The following is a 16,248-nucleotide window of genomic DNA, read 5'->3' as shown; positions in this document are numbered from 1 at the left end:
ATGACTTTTCACCAACAGGAGTGGGAAATCGGGTGTGAAAGGATGTTGTAATTCTCGGCAGCGGGGCTCGCGCATAATGTCTAGCAGAAGCAATTACAGGTCGGACGGATTGAGTCCAAAAAGAAAGCATACAGGTGCCAGGTGGGGTTCGCGCATCTTCAAGCTTGATACCTGCAGATTGGCCCGGCGCAATTTCTCGAAGATCGGATATCTCTCCTGTGGCATATAATTTCAATTCGGATGGTCGATTTACATAGCTAGGGAAAAAAATCCGTAGTCTCTGTCTTGCATGGATAATCCAGATCTTTGACCCAATATGGACGATACTGAAAGATATAAGGTGCCCCGGACTCATCGCCGAACTAAGAGCAGAAACCAAGCCAAAATATAGACAGGAAACAGAACTTAGGATGTGCTTTTGATATCATTAAAAATGCTTACTACGAGACGGAGTTAAGTGCGCCCAAGACCTGCTATTTGCGCACAAACCCCGAGGGAGCGCCGGCCGCTCTTCTCATCCCGTTCACCTTGCCCGTGCTGCGACCTGCACTCAGCCAGACTTGTCTCGCGTTCTGACTGCTCTTCGTCGCCTTGGGGGGAAGCGTGGTCTTCGACTTCTTGTTCCGGGATACATCTCCATCCAGCACCCGAATTGTGACATCGCCCATCTGCAGGTCCTTCGGGGCCTTTTCCTTCTTGTCCAGGAATCGCAGCTTCGTGGGCTTGGGTCGCACAATCCTCATTTCTTCTGCGGGAGGGGTCGGTGGCCGGACATCGGGGGCGGCGTTCAGGATATCATCCGGGAGAAGAGCGGGGAGAGCAGACCTCCGGGCACTTTCTGTCGTGGTACCCTGAAGGGTTTCGGTGCTTTCTGATAGCTGATCCTCAGCCTCTCGCTTCTTGCTGGTCGACTTGGCTTGAAGCTTGCGCAGGTCGTCCAGCTGTTTCCTCTTGTCGCGCTTCAACTGCTCTTCTCTGTACCATAGTTAGAACTGAACCGAAGTGATAGATTTCATACGGGAACACGAACATTTGCTTGGCCCTTTCCTGTCTCTTCGCCTCCATCCGAATCTTCGACAATTGCGCGGAATTATCAACAGCCTCAGGAGCCTCATCGTCGCTGCTATCCTCCTCCTCCTCTAAACTCTGTGGCGTCTCCGCAACCTCCGCCATCGCAGGCACTTCCGGCTCCTCGCTATCGAATCGGAAATGCTTCTTTTTGATCTGCTGGGGGGCAGCGACCGGTGTCTCCTCCTGCTCATCCTCCTGCCCTTCAGTATCGTTAGTACCCTTCACCGTCTTCGACTTCTTATTACTAGGACTCGTAGCCATTTCGTCCTCGGATTCCAGCACAGCCGCTAAGCTGCTCCGCTTCCTGCGTTTCGTGTTGCTCTGCGTCTTGCGTGCGTTGTTGTTCTCCGCATCGGTGGAAGGCTCGGACGTGCGCTTGCCGTTGCCGTTGATCTTCGCTTCGTTGACCGAGCCAATACCATTGGCTTCAGGCTCCGCAGACGACTCGGCGGTAAATCTCCGCTGTCTAGTGGCTGTAACCATCTTGGGCGTCGTCGTCGTAGTAGTAGGAGTAGTGACTTGCTGAATACTAGCAATGGCGCTAGCGCTCTTGTCCGCTGCGAGTCTGGGTTCGAGAAATGTAGGTTGCGGGTTTTTATTATCGGATCGAGTGAAAAGCCCCTTCGCCGCCGTTACAAACTGCGACAACATAAGGTAGTAGAAAAAGCTTCGATAGAGGGGGCGGGCGCGCAATGGGAAAAAAATCTCCCCGGATCTCCAGGCCCGTTTGCAGTGGAGAAATGTTATTGCGTTCGCGCTGTACGGACTTTTTTCTTTTTTCTTTTTTTTCTTTTCTTTTTGGTACTAATTTTTCGGACTAATTTTGGAATCCTGCAAATTGTATCGGTGGGGTTGTTTATCCGAGGCGGTGGGGGTTCGAGGTCGGAAGCAAATGTGGGTCCCTTGTATACCAGTGTGTAGTAGTGGGTTAATGCTCTGCAATACTATCCTTCTTGACTTTAATAATAAATTGCAAATCGAATGGAAATATTCTTCTCCCAAGGGGTTTCGTGGAATAGTATATATCTGAGATCATATACAAGAACCAGTAAGAACATCTCCACAGGTTAGTAAAGTGATAACGCCAAACCATGCAGTGAGTATCACCGTAAACATGCACCAGAAACCATAAAACTCCCATCAACCATATCCCCCCCAAAAAAACACCAAGTACAAAGACCCTGAAACAAATGAAGAGACACACTCGCAAACCATCACCACCACCATCACCAATAAGACAGACATCACCTCGCCTGCACCATCTGATTCCGCTCCATCAGCTCCTCCTGCGCAGCCAAAAAGTCATCCTCTCCAATCTCACTCGCCTCATCCCAGAACTTCCCATGCTCGTCACCATCATCCCCACTGACCGTCCACATACTCTCACGGAGTCGCTTGTTGCGCTCTCGGTCCTCCTCAATCCGCTGCTCGATCTGTCGCTTATCGACCCGGCCACGCGCACCACGCGGCGTCGCACCCTTAGCCCTCGCATCGCCGCCGCCCCCGCCGCCCGCCCCCGTCGCTCCGACCCCTCCGCCCTCGCCACCACCGCCTTCTTCCTCCCCTTCGAGATCCAGATGCGCTGTGTGCGTCTCCCGCTCCTTCAGCCCCGCATCGATCTCCGCCACCGTCGCGGCCGACAGAATCTCCTTTGATTGCAGCCCGTTCAGCACCCGCCGCACATGCTTGACATTAGCCGCGCCGGAGCCGTCCGGGGGCGCCACCGCGTCGACAATGCGGATGATGTCGCGCTGGATCATGCGGACGTAGGGCGCGTGGTCTTCCTTTGTGGCCATCTCGCAGAATTGCTCGACGAAGTACATGATATTCGCGCGGTTGTTCATATTGTTCTGGTTTGTCAGGCAGGGGTTAGAAGATGAGAGCATGCGAGGTTGTGGGATCATGGAGAGGGAGGGTACTGGGGTGTAGCACGCAGCAGCACAGGGCGGGGCGCAGCAAAGAAGATGCCCATTATGGGAACATAGTGTAGACGTACTCGCTCTAATTGTTCAAGGATGCACGAGTGGAGGTCCTCGTCCATGTCGCGGTATTTCAACGCATAGTGCGCAGCCTTCTGAGATGAGGTGATGGAGGCGTTGAGGTGTTGCAGCTGCGCCGTAAAGCGCATCCGCACCTCGAACGGATCGACCATCATGGTGTCGGGTGGGTGGGAGGCCGAGATCCCTCAGCGGGCGAGTTTGGTGATCTGGGAGTGTGGACTCAGGGATTGGTGCTGAGCTGTTAGTCGGGCCGGCTCTTGTACGGCGCTGCACATACACAGTAAGTATATTCGAACTCGGCCGTTCGTCAAATTAGATGGAAGTCACTCCGCGCGCGGTGAGCGGAGCGGAAGTGCGGAACTACGGTAAGTAGTATATGCCGTGCTCTGCGTCTGCCGCTGGTCACCGCTTTGCAGGCGGTCTGCTGCCTAGAGCTGGAATCGCTCTTGACCCAACTTAGACTCAGGTCATAGATCTAACTATAAGAATTGATGCTATTCCTGTCTGGACGTCGTCAGTGATGATGCATTTTGCCTCCGACTTTCATGCAGGCATCGAAGTCTCCTACAACATTGAAGGAGGATGGAAAAATCAATACAGTATGATGACCAATGACCCTAAAAAGAATTATCGATTTCAATTCTGCTATGGCAGAGCATTTGGGTATATATCACAGAGACTCTTCAATGAAGCATAGACAATTAAATCAGCCAACGCCACCAGCCACAGCCGAGCCAACCAGACCAAGCGCAGCATCGAATAGTACATAATTAGAGCAAAATGTGGAGTGAATTATCAGAAGGTAGAATAGATGGAGCTCGTCCCCATCATTAAGCAAAACATGCCACATATCATAGTATGTCAATTTTTAAAAGATGACTTCTTGCGTCTCTCTAAAGAGATTGTCGCCGCTCGATGGAGTCGGCAAGGCTGGTTCCGTCGTCGCCATCAAGCAAGCCAACTTGCTCCGCTGTACTGGGCTGAGTGAATGTGCGCTCAAGTATGGTTTCGTCCTTGGAGTGTCCTGGCCCGCTGACTATCGACCAAACATCCTTCTTGGTAAGGAGGCCCTGGAGAACACCTTTGTTGGCGAACAGAACGTACCGCAGACCGAGTCTCTGGAACATCCGTAGGACGATGAGAAAGGTGGTGTTACTGTTAAGCGTGATTGGTGTTTGATCCATCCAAGGCCGGAGGTCAAGGGTCTCGCCTGGGTCTGCGAATGGTTGGTGGGTGAAGAATACCTGCGCTGTGCCCGTCAGATCATTATCTGACGGTGACGCAGCGTATTTCAGTGCGTAGGATAGCTCGTTGCGTGAGATATAGCCCAACAAGACAGGGGTTGACATGTCTGTAACAACCGGATATCCACGGTAGGACGTGGTCGCGAGAAGATTGCGGAGGCTGTCAATCGTATGCCCGACAGCAGTAATGACGGTAAGGTCATCAATGGCAGTCATTACCTTCTGAGCAGAAACATCGGGTGGAGCCGAATCGTCGCGATGATCGAGGAACGGGTATTCCTTCAACTGAATCCATGATTCGTATATGCCACGCTTCCCAAAGATGTCGCCACACCATTTAGACAGCATAACTGCTATCATGATGGGGATGACGTAGGTTAGAGCTCCAGTGAGCTCAAACATAATAACCACAATCGACACGGTCATCCTGGTAGCTCCGCCAAGGGCTGAAGCTGCTCCAATGATCGCGTATATCCCTGGGGTCACGCATTGTATGTCCGGCTCACAACTGCCAAAGAGGAAGAACTTTGGAAAAGCTTGTTGCCACATCCGGAAAACTATCCCAAGCGCTCGTCCATAGAGAGCACCAATGGCAATCGAGGGGAGAATTATACCAGCAGGAATATCTAAGCCAAAAGTTATTGATGCGAGGAAGAATCCAAGGAGAGCAGCGGACAGCAGAAGAGCAACTGTACTCGCTGACACAGCGCCGACCTTACAAAAGCCGAACGGGTCATCGGTGCCTGTGCTACATTCTGCAAATAGAGAATGCACGAGTTCTGAGTTCTGGGCTTTCATGAAGAGGTTTGGAAAGTTGATTAGTGAGCTCAGAAGAGCCACGGCCGACACCTCCAAGAGCGGTCTGGGGATCCTCTGTGATCGTCGCCATTCAGCGACTCTCATGTTCAATCGGATGAAAAAGGCCCCGTAAAGCCCGCCAACAATCCCGAGTATGATAAATGGTATTATCTCGAAGCGATGCCACCCCCGTGTGTACTTGACTTGGTAGAGAACAATGTTACCCGTGCGAAACGGGTCGAGCGCATGTAATGTCACGGAGGCTACCATAGCGCATACGAAGCTCTGCCACATAGTTTTATCGGGGAAATAGTAGCTCAGTTGCTGTTTGATCGTCAGATCGGCCCGGCTCTTGTTGAAGACCTACGAACTTACCTCCAAGCTGAACAAAACACCTCCAATGGGCGCCCCGAAGGCCACGGAGATACCGGCCGCGGCGGCAGCAGAGAGAACCTCTCGTTTCCTCGCTGCATAATTAGCATAAGTGAGACGATTCTCAATGAGGCGAATTACCTTCGTTGTGGTTAAGACTATGAAAAGGCTTCATGATCAAACTTGCGCAGCAACATGCGACGTGGACAAGAGGTCCCTCTTTACCGAGCCACATGCCAGATGCTACAGACAAGCACTGCCCAAAATCAGGAATTATTCTAGTTTTTGCAGTTTTTGTATATACGTACCAAGCCCAAAGATTTGATAGCGAGGGTCCAAGGCCCCATGAAATGTCTAATGACGAAACCGCCAAGGACGGTTTTAATCTCAGGAATTCCACTATGCTTCGCATAGATGGCGTATGTCCTGACCAGAGCACATGCGCATACGGCGAAGAACACCTGCGTCTTGAGTTAGCCTCTAACCACAAAGTCAACGACAAGGTGCTCCGTACAGAGTACAGAACATAGAAGACGTATTCGACTGTGTAGCCTCCACCACGTGAAGTAACCCCAAGGGCTTTCCTCCACGGCGTCCAATCCAAGCAATTATTGATATCTAACCAGCATGTCAGATTAGAATCAGTGGTTCCCCATCCATCGGCTAAGGTTGACTCACCGTCATGCCCCCAACAGCAGAAGCTGCGATTCAGGTAGAACCTGCCCCCTCCTGCCCCATTCTTGCAGTATCCAGTTTTAAGGTCCGCTAACCAGTCACTTGTGACATCGATGCAGGCAGCAATGATCCCAACCAGGATCCCTGTAGCGATCAACACGATCCAAACATTGCTTGCATCGAGGATCTTGCGCGCATACCCAACAACTCCCTGCCTGTTGGCGTAAAGCAGACGTTTTCTCTGACGTTCCTTTGTGTATTCGAAAATCCAGTCGATCGCCGTGAGGTCATCGTATCCTACTCGCCTTCCCGGCCCCTCCACATACCAGTCCAGAAAGCCCGCATCCTTATGATTCAAATTGCCGTTGCTGCTTGAAAAGTCGCGCGACGAGCGCGACTGGCCGTTCGCGGGGTGCCTGCTGTGATTCGAAGAACTGAAGTTGGTGTCTCGGGTTGATTCACCAGGAAATAGGCGCGAGAGGCTGAACCTGGAAGGTTGTTTTTGCTTGCGTTTGAATGTTATTCTACGAGCCCAAGAGATTAGCTTACATGACCGGAAGCATGATACTATCGAAACTTACGGTTCGCGTAATCCTTCGCTCAGAGAAGCACGAGAGCTCTCTGGAAGAGTGTTGTTAGATGGCGGTTCATTCCGCGAGCTGGGATCGTCGCTGTATGACTGAGAGGGAGAGGCTTGAGTCTGTACACCTGGCTGCAGGTGCGGCAAAGACATCGCGGATCAAAGTGTATTAAACGTATTTTGCGATATCAGTTCGCATCGCTACGAGCCATGACGTTGGCGCTTTTCCCCTGCGATAATATCCGTGCTTTCGATTAGATCCCGATAAGTGCTTATTGTCGGACTTCGATTCTCACCTCCGTGGCTGGGGCGAGGGCGGTGAACCCCTCCCCGTGTGGGGCCAAGGCGGAAGTCCGCCGGCAGAAAACGATCGCAAAGAAAAAAAAAAGTGCTGCAATGAGACGGAAGTTTGTATCCTTCACTTCTCCATTTAAATTCCATAACCAGAGTTCCTTTGGCGGTAGGGCTCAGCATGGACGCTAGACCTGCCTACGAGGGGACTCTTGATGAGTCCCGTTTATTTGCGAAGCTTCCGAATGAGATTGCGGAACTCATTCACACAGCGTCTGGGACACAATATCTGAATGCGCTTGCGGTTGGCGCATTGAGGTCCGGATGCACAGAAGGCTTCTTTTGCCTATATGAACCGATCTTTGTGGATTTGGCAGCACGATGGCTCTTCTCTGATTCTCAACTGGATCAAGTCGACATCCTTTCCGCATTCTCTCGAGTTTTACCGTTTGCGCCAAATCTCCGACCATTTGCAAGCCAATATGCCATTGCTCGGGCTGGACCTCTATCGGCTTTGGCTGCGTGTGATGAGCTGACCCTTTCACAAATCAATGATGCCACTATTCGAAGCCTTTTGTTAGCGATCTTCAGGCTTCTTTCCTATGACGCGGAAGTCTTCTCACAAGCCGTATCACCGTCCCAGCTACAATCGTTATTTCAACACCGCGATCGATCTGTCAGATACCTTTCCATACGATGCTTTTCCCTATACATGCGTGCAGCGGATGCTGCCTTGGAGGAACTGATCAAACGCCATTTTGCGGATGACATCATTGAGGGTGAATGGGAGGGTACCACGATCGACTACCGTTGTCTTGGTTTGTGGGAAGAACGTCGGTGGAACATCCTGAACAAGCAGGTCCAGCTCGCCAGGTCCAACAGGTCTACTGCCGATACCTTCTCTCAGATTGAAAAGCTCCGAGAATATTTCAGCCCCCGAACCGCCGAAATCTGCGGGGTATTGATCCCACGACAGAATGATACCTCTGCGCAACCATCCTCGATCGTGAAAACGCCTACCGCTGTCGGGAACCTGCGGAAAATCGCAACGGCGCTGACCTCTACTAGTCCTATGCTGCTGGTTGGTTTACCAAACTCGGGAAAAACGACACTGATCAACGATGTCGCCAGAACCATGGGTCAGGCGGAAACAATGGTGACGCTACATCTGAACGAGCAGACAGACGCAAAGAGTCTCTTGGGAATGTATTCGACCTCACCAGCTACTGGCTCTTTCGCTTGGCAACCCGGTGTCCTAACTAAGGCGGCGAGGGAGGGCCGTTGGATATTGATTGAAGATCTTGACCGCGCGCCTTCCGAAGTCATTGGTCTTATTCTTCCTATCATTGAGCGGGGAGAGCTGACCATAGCTAGTAGGAAGGAGAAGATAAAATGTGCAGAAGGCTTCAAGATTATTGCCACCATGAAGTCTTCATATAACATTGCAGGTGATGAGGTCGCCCCAAGCACCAATATTCTTGGGAGCAGGTTATGGCAACGTGTACAGATTGACTCCTTCACGATCGACGAAGTTCGAGAGCTTATCACGCAAAAATACCCCCTCTTGGAATCCCGGGTCGCCACTATCATGGATGTCTACCAGAGGTTATGCGCCTCCTTCCATGGAAGTCTGGCTATTAAGAGTTCTCAGGGACGCACTCCCGGTCTTCGTGATTTGATCAAGCTCTGTAGTCGAATGCATAGGCGACTTGAGCGCCTGGGGGCGAAAACCGGCTACGAAGCGACACCAGAGGGTGCCGAGGATGAAATATTCCTTGACGTCGTGGATGTATTCCTGAAATACATTCCCGACAAGTCACTCGCGGACTCCCTCGCCTTGGTTGTAGCTGAAGCTCTTCAGATTTCGCCGCAGCGAGCACGCTTCTGCATTCACGAGAGGACGCCTACCTATTCAGACCAAGGCAACAATCTCATTCTGGGGAGAGAGACCTGCCGCAAGATCAAGGTCCCGGCTGGGTCCCTTACGAAGGCTGCTGCCTCCTCGTCTCGCTTTGCTTCGACGCGGGCTGCTTTGGGGCTGATGGAGCAAGTTGCTGCTGCTGTACAGATGGCCGAGCCTGTTCTTCTTGTCGGCGAAACGGGTATTGGTAAAACCACTGTCATTCAACAGCTTGCTACATTGATGCGACAAAAGCTTACGGTGGTCAACTTGTCTCAGCAGAGTGAAAGCACTGATTTGCTTGGAGGTTTCAAGCCAGTCAATATTCGCACGATGGCCGTGCCCATGCATGATGAGTTCGTCTCTCTCTTTGAGTTGACATTCTCGGCAAAGAAGAATCAAAAATTCCTTCATTCAGTTGCCAAGAGTGTTACTGCAGGGAACTGGGCTCGCCTAGTACACCTTTGGCACGAAGCAGTTCGTTTGGCTGATGGAGTTTTCAAGTCAGGCCAGGGCTCTCAGGGCGCTGAAGAACAGCCAGCCAAGAAGAGGAAGTTAGATTCCCCCAAATATCAGCTTTTAAGACAAAGGTGGGACAGATTCGCATCACAGCTCAACGATTTTGAGTCGCAGGTATCACAAGGAGATGCAAAATTTGCCTTCGCCTTTGTTCAAGGAAAAATCGTGCGGGCACTGCGTAATGGCGAGTGGGTTCTCCTTGACGAGGTCAATCTGGCTTCGCCAGATACTCTTGAGAATATTGCCAGTCTTTTGCACCATGGTAGCGAAGGTTCACCGTCTGTCTTGCTTTCCGAAGCGGGCGATGTGGAGCGAGTTTTTGGGCATCCTGATTTCCGTATCTTTGGCGCAATGAATCCAGCGACCGATGCAGGCAAGAAGGATTTACCTCCTGGTTTGCGATCCAGGTTCACGGAGTACTATGTGCAATCACCAGACAGTGACCTGGACGACCTGCTCTCTCTGATTCAGAAGTATCTCGGCGATCTGGCATTGACCGATGCCAGGGCGGTCCCCGATCTCGGTCAGCTTTACATGGAAGCTAAAAAGCTCTGTAATGAGAACAAACTCACAGATGGTGCTGGGCAGCGTCCCCATTTCAGCATCAGAACCCTCGTCAGAGCGCTCGTTTACGTCGTCGATCACGCACATATCTACGGCTTACGCCGAGCAATTTACGAGGGTTTCTCTATGAGTTTCCTAACCGTTCTCAGTCAAGACTCGGAGAGACTGTTAGCGCCTTTGCTTGAGAAGCACATCTTTAGTAATGTCAAGAATTCTAGAGCACTGCTGGGGCAGACTCCTAAACCACCCAACGACGGAAACGACTACGTGCAGTTCAAGCATTACTGGATGCGTCGGGGTCACTTAACACCCGAAGAACAACCTCACTACATCATCACACCATTTATCGAGAAGAACCTTAAGAATCTTGTTAGAGCAAGCTCTACGCGCCGTTTCCCAGTTTTGCTACAGGGCCCGACCTCTGCTGGTAAGACTAGCATGATTGAATTCCTCGCCAAGGTATCCGGAAATCATTTCGTGCGTATCAACAATCATGAGCATACCGACCTCCAAGAGTACCTGGGAACTTACGTTTCCAGCGATGATGGCACGCTTCGCTACCAGGAAGGTGTCTTGGTAGAGGCTCTCAGAAACGGTTACTGGATTGTTCTCGATGAGTTGAATTTGGCACCATCTGACGTCCTGGAAGCACTGAACCGGCTGTTGGATGATAACCGTGAGCTCTTTATTCCAGAGACCCAAGAAGTAGTACGCCCACATCCCAATTTCATGTTGTTCGCCACACAAAACCCTGCTGGTCTTTACGGTGGTCGAAAGGTATTGTCTCGAGCCTTCCGCAATCGCTTCTTGGAGCTCCACTTCGATGACATTCCCGAAAGTGAATTGGAATACATTTTGAAGGAGCGCTCTCAGATTGCTCCCTCATTTTGTACGCGTATAGTGTCTGTGTACCGCAAACTCTCTTTACTACGCCAGGCCAATCGGCTCTTTGAACAAAAAAACAGTTTTGCCACTTTGCGTGACCTTTTTCGATGGGCGCTTCGTCGTGCTGATGATCGCGAGCAGTTGGCGATCAACGGGTTCATGTTGCTGGCCGAGCGTGTGCGCAACCCCCAGGAAAGGGCCGCAGTGAAGAGCGTGATCGAGGAGGTCATGAAAGTCCGCATTGATGAAGACGTCATTTATAGCGCCTCGGCAATGGACAAACGCGCCCCCAATCTTGCTCAGCTTGCTCCAGGGATCGTTTGGACTAAGGCGATGCGAAGACTTTTCGTTCTTGTTTCAACTGCCCTGGAAAACAATGAACCTGTTCTGCTTGTGGGTGAGACTGGGTGTGGTAAGACTCAACTATGCCAGGCAGTCGCGGAAATTTGCAAGAAGCAGCTGTACATCATCAACGCTCACGTGAATTTGGAGACGGGAGATCTCATTGGTGCCCAGAGGCCAGTCCGAAACAGGGCTTCGATAGAAAGTCAGCTACATAGTGACCTACACTCTTTGCTTGCCCAGGGTGAGCAAACAGCGTCGATCGATGATCTGAAACTGGCTTTCGGAGCTCTCAGCGCAGATCAATTGCAATTACTGGATCCTGAGCTGAGATTGCGGATTGAGAAGAATCTTGCTCGGTTGAACGCGCTGTTCGAATGGTCTGATGGAAGTTTGATTACGGCTATGAAGACGGGCCAGTTCTTCCTTCTTGATGAAATCTCACTCGCAGACGATTCTGTCTTGGAGAGGCTCAACAGTGTTTTGGAGCCTCATCGCTCCATTCTTCTTGCAGAAAAGGGTCCAATTGACTCCATGGTAGTTGCCCATGAAGGCTTCCAATTCCTGTCTACCATGAACCCTGGAGGTGATTACGGAAAGCGTGAGCTTTCTGCCGCTCTGCGCAACCGCATGACAGAAATATGGGCTCCTCAGCTATCTGAAGACGAAGATATCCTGCCGATTCTTCGGATGAAGCTCAAGTTAGAATCGGAACAGGTGCCTAAAGCAATGCTGCAATTTGCTAAGTGGTTCAAAACAACATTTCAAAACTCCACGACTTCCTCACTCTCAATCCGTGACCTTCTTGGCTGGGTCGAATTCGTCAACAGGTGCCAGGGCTCAGACCCCATGTTCGCGGTGGTGCAGGGTGCCGCAATGGTGTTCATTGATACTTTGGGCGCTAACCCGGCAGCGATTCTTGCGACAGCCTTGAATGACCTCGAAGGCAATCGCCAGTTGTGTCTAGACAAGCTAAAAGAGCTCTTTGACGTCAATGCCTCCAGCATCTACTTGCAAAAGTCAACCATTGACACCGATGGGTCTTCTCTTCGTGTTGGACCTTTCCGTCTCCCCATGAACGACAACGGTAGACCTGACCCTGAATTTATCATGGATGCACCTACAACCATCGGCAACTCAGTCAGAATCGCTCGAGGATTACAACTCGCGAAACCCATCCTTATGGAGGGAAGCCCGGGTGTCGGAAAGACTACGCTAGTTACTGCGCTTGCTAAGGCTCTTGGAAAGCCGCTCACTCGGATCAATCTCTCCGAGCAAACAGATTTGACGGATCTTTTCGGTTCTGATGTTCCGGTAGAAGGAGGGGACGTTGGCCAGTTTGCTTGGCGCGACGCACCATTCCTGCAAGCGATGCAGCGCGGTGATTGGGTTCTTCTTGATGAGATGAACTTGGCCTCGCAATCCGTTCTCGAGGGTTTGAACGCTTGCTTGGATCATCGTCAGATGGTATATGTTGCTGAACTGGATCAAACTTTCAAGAGGCACCCCGATTTCGTTCTCTTTGCTGCCCAGAACCCGCATCATCAGGGTGGTGGTCGGAAGGGTCTTCCTGCGTCCTTTGTCAACAGATTTACTGTCGTATATGCTGATAGCTTCACCGATACTGACTTGAGACAAATTTGTGCCAAGCTCTTCTCTGGCAGCCCTGCTCTCCAGACTGATCGGCTCGTTGAGTTTGTCTCTCTACTAAACAAAGCTATTCAAGAGCGGAGACTAGGCGCTCTGGGTGGCCCTTGGGAGGTTAACTTGCGAGACATCCAGAGGTGGCTTCAGTTGGCTGATCGAGGAGATCTTCAAGTGCCCGCCGTTCATTTCCTAGACGTCATTATTTCGCAGCGATTCAGAAGCGAGGAAGACCGTAATGTGGTGTCTCAGGTGTTCAAGCAGGTGTTCCGCGAGCCTTTGACGGCCGCGAAGAGCTATTACCATAATCTGACACCAGGCTATATGCAGGTTGGACTGGGTTTCATGCGGCGAGACTCGCTTCTACAACAAACTTCGGATCCACAAATGCAAATCTTCCCCAGTGACTTGCCGATCCTGGAATCGCTCATGCTATGTGTTGAACAATCCTGGCCCAGTATCTTGGTGGGTTCATCTGGTTGTGGCAAGACAACTCTTATCAGGAAACTCGCAGCGCTCAACGGAGCTAGCTTAGTTGAACTAGCATTAAGCGCCGATACAGATACCATGGACCTTGTTGGCGGATTCGAACAGATTGACTACAAGAGAGAAGTCTCATCCTTTTTGCTCGAGATCTTGCAATATCTCCAACGCCAAATCATCTCTACTTATGCCTCAAACGACACTGCCAACATATCGCCCCTCCCCCTTCAACTCTATGAAAGCCTACGAAACCCGGATGTTTCGCTGAGTGCTGTGGTCGCCTCACTAACACAGCTGTATGAGAATTTCCCTCAAGCAGCTCTTGAAGAATATGTCAATCGAGCTCAGCGTCTGTTAGCTATTTCTGAGAAGGTGGACAAGATGAAAGTCGGTTTCGAATGGACGGAGGGTGTTTTGACACAAGCGGTTCAGAACGGACAATGGGTTGTTCTTGACAACGCCAATCTTTGCAATCCATCAGTGCTTGACAGATTGAACTCGTTGACGGAGCCGAACGGAACCCTCATCCTAAATGAACAACGTACAGAGGATGGGAACGCCCGCGTTATAAGGCCGCACCCTAATTTCAGGCTCTTTTTGACTATGGATCCTCGCCATGGGGAACTCTCTAGGGCGATGCGGAACCGTTGTGTCGAAATCTCGTTCTTACCCCAGGAAAACCCAACATTCACTACCTCATCTATGCCAGCTTTCACTTGCCAGTCCTCACTGTACCGTCTTCGGTCTCTGTGGAATATTGACTCGGCCACAGCTCCTGAGGACGATAACGCTGTTTCTCTGCTTCATGAAGCATGTCTTGACCATCTTTCAATTGCAGATCTTTCATATCTTCAGCGCGTACAGGGTCTTCTTCCAATTTACTCCTCGTCTAATGCGGACGATCCCCTTCTAGCAGCTCTGCAGCGATACCTCTCCGTTATCCATGACAATCCGTCATGCAAGCCTTTCGACTGCATCAAAGCAGAATTCACCATTGGCTTTGCCTCAGTTGCTACGCAGGGCTTCTATCAACCCCTTCATCCTTTAGTGAACGAACCTCTCGCATCAATAATGCATCAAAATGCCCCTCTTGGTTGGCTTGTGGTCCTGGCACATCTCCAGGAGTCTAAACTCAGCTTGCAGGGTCTCAAGCAAGGCTTACTGCGGGCCAATGAGTCAGGAAAGCATCTCAAAGCGAGCCAAATGACTCCCTTGGAACGCTCTCTCGCCTCCGGACGCATCCCTTCTCTGATGAAAGATGCAACTCAGCCAGTGGGATCCTTCTTGTCTGACTGCGGCCAAGCGGTCTATGATTTTATTCAATGTCTGGATCAGGATGTTTTCCAGGCGTCCGATGTGATTCCTGCACTCCGAGCCATTATTGAATTCTGCTCTGACATCTACAAATTGACTACAACGACCGAGGTAGATCAGGGTGAGTTTCAAATTTACCTCCAGCTGGGAAGAGAGTTGTCTGCCTCGCTGCTTGATGCGTGGGCACCATTGAGACCACTTGCACTGGCGTTCTCTCAGGCTCTTGACCGATTCCGTGAGAACTGGGCCTTGACCACGGGTCTAAGCATGCAGAGACTCTGGGAGTCTTGGAGGCCAGCTACATCTGCTACCCAGGATCAATTAAAAGCTCTCCTGGAGCTTGAGGCCGTGGCGTTTGACTTTACAGAAGTTGCTACAAAGACACACCTTGACTTGTCTCAGTTGAGCCAAGTCCGCAATTCTCTAATTGCCGGTCAGGAAGCCATTCTCTCGAGCGGACACGAGGGATTCCCAATTCAAGTAGGCACTCCGCTTGTGTTATATTGCCGGCTTGCTAACATGCCATAGGATCTGCGACAAACCGTCATTGACCTCAAAGCTTGCGTACCAGATGCCGATGCATTGCAAAAGCCCTACTTCTCTAATGAGTTCGAGGTGCTATGTCAATACCACGATCTTTCTTCACTACGTGATGGCAAAGCCATTGAAGACCAAGTCATGCAATCGATCCTGCCTTTACTTGCCGGACGTCCTGCGAGACCCCTTGACACTTCGAGCTTGAAGACTCAAATCCCTGTTATCCTGAACAAACTCTCTTTGTTCTCGGGTAGTGAACCTTCGTCAGCTTTTGGCGCAGCTGTAAGTGGAACTCTATCTCTATCGCTGCTGGAGAGATTGGCCTTCATTGGCACCACAAGCCTCGGTCACATGAATGCGCTGGAGATGGAGAAGAAAACACTCTCCAAGGCTTTGACCCTCACGAGTGGCGAGCTTGCCATAGATCAGGTTCTGTTCCTTCGACAGGCAATGGCGAGATTGACTACCGAGCTTGTCGTGCTTCACAAAGACCTGTTCGAGCCGCAATCTCTAGAGCAGATTGTATCAATCCTCCATGGAATCGAGACAGAAGGATCACACAAGAGCTTTTCGCTGCCGAATATCAGCCTATCCTCGACCTTACCAGACAACCACTACTTCAAGAGCTTCGCTCAAAGTCAGCTTCCACGCCTACTCTCGTCTTTGATGACTGAGCAGCTTGACGGCACAGGCGCGGGACTGGTTCAGTTGGCTGTCATCTTCCTGCGGCTCTTCGTTCCAGACAAGCCATTCGATCCCTCGCTGGGCCTGGTCGTCCGAAGAAAAAGGCACGCCCAGCGCTCAATGGAGCTTACGGTAAGAGCTAAGGCTATCTCATCGTTTGAAATCGGATTTTCAGGACAATCGTCGAATTTGCGACACGAGATCATTCAGGAAGAGCTACGCAATTTGGGCTCCGCACCGCCGCCTTCTTCCGTCACCAGGCCGCAGAGATCTGAGCTTGATATCCTTCAAGGGGAGTTCTCTAGTCTCGTGAGATCAGTCCTTGAGCGACACCCGGAAAACATC

General features: G+C 51.1%; 4 protein-coding genes across 4 annotated transcripts; 1 reads left to right on the top strand and 3 right to left on the bottom strand.

Moving 5' to 3' along the window:
- Positions 1-256: 256 nt before the first annotated feature.
- On the bottom strand, positions 257-1,852 carry BP01DRAFT_321624 (uncharacterized protein). Its single transcript, XM_025572738.1, has 2 exons — positions 1,031-1,852; positions 257-975 (listed from the first exon to the last, which is right to left on the bottom strand). Exons 1-2 carry the CDS (start codon positions 1,720-1,722, stop codon positions 474-476), a joined length of 1,194 nt encoding a protein of 397 aa, XP_025430223.1. The 5' UTR covers positions 1,723-1,852; the 3' UTR covers positions 257-473.
- Positions 1,853-2,109: 257 nt separating this feature from the next.
- On the bottom strand, positions 2,110-3,398 carry BP01DRAFT_321621 (CTD kinase subunit gamma). Its single transcript, XM_025572737.1, has 2 exons — positions 3,068-3,398; positions 2,110-2,921 (listed from the first exon to the last, which is right to left on the bottom strand). Exons 1-2 carry the CDS (start codon positions 3,224-3,226, stop codon positions 2,316-2,318), a joined length of 765 nt encoding a protein of 254 aa, XP_025430222.1. The 5' UTR covers positions 3,227-3,398; the 3' UTR covers positions 2,110-2,315.
- A 304-nt stretch (positions 3,399-3,702) lies between these two features.
- Positions 3,703-6,994, bottom strand: BP01DRAFT_424295 (chloride channel protein). Its single transcript, XM_025579689.1, has 7 exons — positions 6,742-6,994; positions 6,164-6,684; positions 6,000-6,103; positions 5,794-5,946; positions 5,627-5,741; positions 5,489-5,580; positions 3,703-5,437 (listed from the first exon to the last, which is right to left on the bottom strand). Exons 1-7 carry the CDS (start codon positions 6,891-6,893, stop codon positions 3,965-3,967), a joined length of 2,610 nt encoding a protein of 869 aa, XP_025430221.1. The 5' UTR covers positions 6,894-6,994; the 3' UTR covers positions 3,703-3,964.
- Positions 6,995-7,177: 183 nt separating this feature from the next.
- On the top strand, positions 7,178-9,646 carry BP01DRAFT_85456 (AAA family ATPase midasin). The gene is made up of 2 exons (XM_025580175.1): positions 7,178-9,287; positions 9,436-9,646. Exons 1-2 carry the CDS (start codon positions 7,213-7,215, stop codon positions 9,488-9,490), a joined length of 2,130 nt encoding a protein of 709 aa, XP_025430220.1. The 5' UTR covers positions 7,178-7,212; the 3' UTR covers positions 9,491-9,646.
- Positions 9,647-16,248: the final 6,602 nt, after the last annotated feature.

The sequence above is a fragment of the Aspergillus saccharolyticus genome, assembly GCF_003184585.1.
Source record: "Aspergillus saccharolyticus JOP 1030-1 unplaced genomic scaffold BP01scaffold_21, whole genome shotgun sequence".
NCBI lineage: Eukaryota > Fungi > Ascomycota > Eurotiomycetes > Eurotiales > Aspergillaceae > Aspergillus > Aspergillus saccharolyticus.
The sequence above is the reverse complement of the archived record's forward strand: the minus strand, read 5'-3'. Positions and strand labels throughout refer to the sequence as shown.